We start from the raw sequence: 6,655 nt of genomic DNA, 5'->3' as shown, positions 1-6,655 counted from the left end.
CATCTAGCACTAGGGGCAGGTCCCAAGCCGGAGCCCTCGGGGTACTAGGGGGACGATGCCGTAAGGCCCCCCTCAGGAAGAGGGACACCGAACGGTGGCGCCCCACCGTGGCGCCGTCGACCTCGACATGTTGGGCAGAGATAGCAGCCGTATATACCTTCAAAGTGGAGTGAGAACGTCCACTATCCAGAAGGGACTGCAGGAACTCCAGAATGGTGGCCACAGAGCAATGCCCCGGATTCTCAGCCTTACCCAAACACCAGTGGGAGAAGAGCTTCCATTTGCATGGTGGTGCTCTGGCATTCAGGATAGTTTCCCTGACCGATGCCGAAAAAGCGCTCAACAGTGGGTTGGGCCCTGCAGAGGCCAAGCCCAGAGCTGGAGGCGGTGAGGGTCGGGATGCCAGATCTGACCCCTGAGCTGTGACAGAAGGTCCTTCCTGTCGGGGAGGCGCCATGGTGGGCCGCAGCAGAGACTGCGTAGCAGCGGGAACCAAACTCTCCCCGGCCAGCGGGGGGCGACCAGAAGGAGCCTGTGCCCCTGAGTAAGGACCCTCTGAAGCGTCTGTAATAACAGCGGGAAGGCGGGAAAGCGTACAGGAGACTGTCTGGCCAGTCGTGTGCCAGAGCATCCTGCCCCATTGGGCTGGTCACCTCTGCCCAGGAGAACCAGAGGGGGCAGTGCCTCGACTCCTCCGAGGTAAAGAGGTCCACCTCGGCCCTGCCGAAAAGGCTCCAGATTATCTCCACCACTTCTGGGTGAAGCCTCCACTCCCCTGGTGGAGGTTTGTGCCGAGAGAGGAAATCTGCCACCTGATTTTGGTCCCCTGGTAGAAAGACTGCCCGCAGGCTGGCCAAGCGGGGAGACGCCCAAGACAAGAGGCTCTGTGAAACCCGGAGCAGCTGTGCGGACCTGGTGCCCCCCTGGTGGTTGATCTGGGAAACCGCGGACATGTTGTCCGAACGAACAAGCACATGCCTGTCCGTCAGTTGGGGTAAAAAGTGCCTGAGCGCAAGCAGCACAGCGCGAAGCTCTAGCACGTTGATGTGATATGCACCTTCCTGGGCGGACCACAGACCCTGAACAGTCCTGCCCTGCCACACAGCACCCCACCCTGAGAGACATGCATCTACAGTGACAGTCTCCCGGCGGGATGGGATGGCGCCCATGGGCGCTCCCATCAGAAGATAGGCCCTGTTTCTCCAGCGTGACAGAGAGTGAAGGCACTGGCGCGACACCCTGACCCTCCTGTGCCTGTGCCACTTGGCGTCCAAGTGAAGGCTGTTCAGCCATATCTGCATAGGGCGCAGCGACAGCAGACCTAAGGGCACAACGGCTGAGGCAGCCGTCAGTCTGCCCAAGAGCCGGAGGAACTGAATGTAAGGCACATTCTTGCCCAGCCTGAAGAGGGGGAGAAGGTGGGAAATGTCGTCCACACGACGAGGTGTTAGGCAAGCCCTCATGGCGACCGAGTCTAGGACCAACCCCAGGTAAGTGACCCGTTGGGAGGGGACCAGGCAGCTCTTCCCGGTGTTTACTGTCAGGCCCAACCGGGCTACGTGACATAAGAGGCGCGCCGTATCCTGGGCCACTTGGGACCGGGACGGCGCACAAACCAGCCAGTCGTCTAGGTACGGCAGGACCTTCATGCCCTGTGCCTGCAGGGGTGCGAGAGCTGCCGCCACGACCCTGGTAAACACCCTTGGAGAGAGGGAGAGACCGAAGAGAAGCACCCGGAACTGATAATGCTGGTCCTGAAAGGCAAACCTCAGGAACTTCCGGTGGTGGGCCGCAATCGGCACGTGGAAGTAGGCGTCCCTTAACGGGCCGTCTCCACGGCAGCGTTAAAAAAATCTTGGAGGTGGGCGTATCTGAAGCTTGGGGATTTTTTTTGCGATCAACCAATCACATGACTCTCCCGCCCGCGACATACGAAGCCAAAAAGCCCGAAGTAAACTGGATATAAACTCCCCAAAACAGGCGAAAACATACCACTGTCTCTGCCACCTCCCTCCATGCCTGGCTCCTCCGGTTTATATCCCGGTAGGTCTGGTCATAAAGCACCGGGTGATTGATTCGCTACCGCTAATTTCTCCTCCATTTTTTGGAATATGAGGAAATGATCTGCGGTATGTCTCTCGCAGCATACACGCCGTTTGATTGGCTAGAGCTTGAACTGTCAGATTTGCGTACACGGGATTTGATTGGCTGACGCTTCCTCCTCAGCTTCAAAAGTTGAACATTGTTCAACTTTGGATCTTGAAAATCCTGAGAATCTCCGCTCGCCTGCCCACAATGCATTTCGGCGAAAGCGAAAAAAAGTGACGTCACCCCATTCAAAGTGAATGGGCAGAAGCGTTTCAAGATTTTTTAACGCTGCCGTGGAGACGGCCCGTAAGTCCACGGTTGTGAACCACTCCCCCTGTGTGACAACACGGAGGGTGTCTGCTGTGGTCAGCATGTGGAAGGGCAGCACCCTCAGGAATCTGTTGATTCCTCTGAGGTCCAGTACTGGACGAAATCCGCCGACTTTCTTGCTCACCAGAAAGTACGCCGAGTAGAACCCCCCGGACTGAAGCAGGGGGTCCACTGGCTCGATTGCGCCCTTGGCCAAGAGGACGGACAGCTCTTGGGCCAGAGCTAAGGCCTTCGCCGGGTCGCTGACAACTGTCATCTTGACCCGGCCGAAGGCTAGGGGCCGGCGTCGAAACTGCAATTCGTATCCCTGGGTTAGGGTGGAAACCACCCAAGGGTCGGTAGTACAGGCAGCCCAGTAGCTGAGCTGCTGCTGGGAAAAGCAGCCGACGACCGGCCCAGGGACTTCAGGGCCTAGCCCCCCGATCCCTTGGGGCGCGGCGGTAAGGCTGTGGGGCCCGGGGCTGCCTAGAGGGCTGGCGACCGGGGGCACGAAAGTCATTAGGAGGCGGTTGAGTAGACCGCTGGGACCTCCGCAGACCACCACTGAAAGCCAGTGGCAGAGTGCGGCTGCTAGAGGGGCCCCTGGGCCTGCTGGGAGTAGGCACAGGCCTACGTAGACCCGAGAGCTGCTGCCTGGTCTGTCTAGCTTGGGCAGCACGCTCTAGTGCCGCCAGGGCAGCTGCTCCAAACAGCTCCCCTGGTTCGACCGGCACGCCGCGGAGGACACTCCTACATGTCTCCGTTAGTGGTGACTGAGCCAGCCAAACCTGGCGTCGAGTCTGCACCAGTAGGGACATAACTCGTCCCAATTCCCTAGTCATTAGGGCAAAGGCCTGCAGTGAAGCGTCACTGAGGCCCAGCAAAGAAGGCTCAGCCGGAGCCTGCTGCAGAGAGGCGGAGGCGGCCAGCATTAGATGGGAGAGAGAGTTCCCGATACGACCCATGCGTGCCGCTGCGTCGTAGGCCTTACAGAGCAGTTCGTCAGTGACCCTGCACTGAGGCAGAGGGCACCTGGCGTCAGGCCTTAGGGCCTCATCAGGAGCCAGAATCAGGGAGGCGATGGCAGGCTCGATGGGTGGCATGCGACCCAGCCCCACCCTCGCCGGATCCTGCATGGCAGCCAGGGTCCGGCTATCAGAGCTGAAGCGGGAGAGGGCCTTAGTGTCTCTCCAGCATGCATGGAGCTCCCTCAGGTACTCCTCCGAAGGAGGAACAGTGAGGGGGACAGGGGTAGGGCTACGCCTGAAGAAGGCGCTAGCCTGAGCCGCGTCGGCCTGCGGAACAGGAAGCTGCAAGTGTGCCAGGGCCGCACGAATAATGGCCGCCATGGAGGCGTCCTCCACGCCCTGCAGAGAGCCCTGAGCAGAGGAGTGGGAAGCCTCCCCGGAAGTGAGCGGGGCCTCGTCCTCCACCTCTTCGTTGAAGAGGTTAGCCGAGGCCGCTAGTGACATGGCATCCTCATGCAGAGGTGCGGCAACCGAAGGAGGGGCAGGCGGCAAGCCAGCAGCCCCTATACCGGCCCCTGGTTGAAGGGCTAAGAGGAGCGACTTCATCATGTCCATGTTGGCGGCTAACCGATCCACCTTAGAGGACAGCCTGTTACTAGGGGAAGATGCGACAAGGAGAGGTGTCCGTTGGCTTCTGCCAGACGCTCCACCTCTGCGACTCTGGCCGCTCTAAGCGCCCAAGGCATGCAGCTACAGTTCATGCAGGCGTCCTGCGTGAGACCCTCCCTCAAATGCTCGAGACCAAGGCAAGAGGGGCAGCGGTCGTGGCCATCCTCGGGCTCGAGAGAAGCCATACAGGCGCTACATGGATGAGCCATCATGTAGGTAGCCGGATGCAGCGTAACCGGGAGCGGGGTGCGAGAACACAGCCTTCACCAGTTACCTGCTGAACGGAAGGAGTAGAGCCCTGCTCCTACTCGCCGAACACGAGAGGGGTGTAATGGGGTACACCCGCGTTACTTAGCAGAGGGAGCGGGGAGCGAGAGCACTGCCTTCACCTAGCTAAGTAAATGAAAGTGCAAAGCTACTAGCAGAGGGAGCGGGGAGCGAGAGCACTGCCTTCACCTAGCTGAGTAAACGAAGCACGGAGCTACCAGCAGAGGGAGCGGGGAGCGAGAGCACTGCCTTCACCTAGCTAAGTAAACGAAGCACAGAGCTACCAAATAAGGAAGCTTAACAGGGCAGCTAGCCAGCCGGCTGCTGCTCACAGTCAAGGAACACTCTTACCAGGAGCGGGGGTGAAAACACTGCCTTCACTGGTTGAGTAAAATAGCGAAACAAGCTAAGGAAACTGCTTCTAAAGAAAAACCAGCACGGGTTATCCGGTGCTTACCTCAAGCGTCAGCCAAAGTGGCTGACCAGGCAGGACACAGTTAGGCTGAGCCGCGCTACTGCTAACTAGCTAAACCAGAGGACACAACACAAGCTGGAACTCAGGATGCTAATGATAGCTTGGCGCAACGCCGCGCTATCAGAAAAGTACAGAGAACGCAACAAGGGCAACTCCTGGGAGAGGGGGCGGAAACGCTACCGTCACCAGAAAGTTCAAGCCAGGTAGCAACCAAGACAGAAATCAGGACAACCTAGCTGGGAGAGGGAGTGGAAACACTGCCGTCACCGACCAAGCCGACACCAACCTGTCCGTTGAAGTTTTCTGCGCAGCCGGCCGCAGCTCCTGGAGGACGGGTAATCCCGCGGCTCCGACTGGATCAGTCGCGAAGCTACACGCAGCCAGCTGGATGCAGAGAAATCCTTAAATCCAAACGTTCCAACTGAACGCTGTAGGCTACAATAGTGTAGCCATGGTACTCTCGCGCAGCGAGAAGATGAAAGGAACAGATCCTCTGATGACACGGGCTGATATAGCCGGTGTCACGTGAGTCACAGGTGACTTTGTTGATATTGGTACTCGTACTGCGCATGCGCACGATGGACATATCCAGTGCTAAAAGCACCGCCTCTGGCGGTCAGTAGGGACGAAATAGAACTCGTATTATTATTAACCTGTTAAGCCCTGAGCCTGTTTTTCAGCTTTCAGGCTCGAAAATGCCACTTACACAACAAAGACTATATCTTCACTTCTAAAAGGGGGAAATTAATAATCTTTTTTCTCAAAGCAAGGTTACATCTGTGAGTTGGATGAAGAAGTGTCAGAAATCAATATAGATGTTTTTATTTTAAAATAAATTCATATGGAACATAGTAAAAACATGTAAATTCTATCTCCGCCTAAAAAAAAACCATTACAGATAGTGAAAACCACCCTTGGATGATGGGTTAGTAGACTAAAAGCTTTAGGAATCCAAAGTACAAAATATAATAAGTACCCTGTATCAAGATTGATGCAAAACAAGATAAATTTGACCTTTTTAGAGAGATTTAGAAAAATAAAGTCCAGGCGGACTCACCTCTGGGTAATTTGGGAACCATCAGTTCCATTTGACCTTTTTCACTGTAAAAATCATTTTATTACTTTGAATTATCACTATAGGTATTCATTCCATCCAAATACAACTGTTGTAAAAAAAAATAAAAAAATAAAAAAAATATACAAAATGAAGTTTGACTGGAGCAGATTTATTTAAAACTTTACAATTTAGCATGCCATTCCTCGTAACAATTTGTTTTGGAAGTGAAGCACAGAGAGACCTCACACTTCCTGCAGTACACAGCTGTCTTCACCTTCTTTTTGCCAGCATCATGGCAGTTCCTGCAGTTCTTCCTGATCCGGACATCTTTCCCATAAAACTTGGGCCCGCATGTGAGTGGTGGTTGGGGGGGGGGGGGGTGGAGGTGTTCCAAATTCCAACAGTTCTGCAGCAAGCTGCTCCCTGAAAGTCTTCTGTGTGTGTGGCTTTGTCCTGCTGGGGTCACTCGTCATCTTGTGCAGCTCCTTGTGGAATCACCTGGGAAATTGAAGTTATATGGCCATTTCTTCCTCCAGTAGTCCGATCGGTTGGGAACGGTGACGAGGCCTGAGAAAATTATAATGGACAGGAAAACATAGAAATCCCTCACAGTCAGCATTTTCCAAACATGCTTCTTTCCAGCCTGCAGTCTTTTCAGGGCGTTGGCGTTCGTGTTGGAAATGATTGTATGAACCACTGAAGCGCTAAAAAAAAGTCTGAAAATGGAGAGGGGAGACCATGCTACAGTGGGGTCGAGCGCTGGGCCTGGGACCCTGGCTGGTGTGAAATTCAGTGGCTCTGGTGTTTGGTCATTCTCCTCTC

At 55.3% G+C, this 6,655-nt stretch overlaps 1 protein-coding gene across 1 annotated transcript; it reads right to left on the bottom strand.

The window, feature by feature from the left end:
* Positions 1-339: 339 nt before the first annotated feature.
* LOC117483626 lies at positions 340-3,980 on the bottom strand. Its single transcript, XM_034132004.1, is given in 4 exon segments — positions 340-581; positions 584-1,818; positions 2,415-3,079; positions 3,300-3,980. Coding segments are annotated over 4 exon segments (2,823 nt in total).
* Positions 3,981-6,655: the final 2,675 nt, after the last annotated feature.

The sequence above is a fragment of the Trematomus bernacchii genome, unplaced genomic scaffold (genome assembly GCF_902827165.1).
Source record: "Trematomus bernacchii unplaced genomic scaffold, fTreBer1.1, whole genome shotgun sequence".
Classification (NCBI taxonomy): Eukaryota; Metazoa; Chordata; class Actinopteri; order Perciformes; family Nototheniidae; genus Trematomus; species Trematomus bernacchii.
Note: the sequence above shows the minus strand (reverse complement) of the source record. Positions and strands in the feature narration are given on the sequence as shown.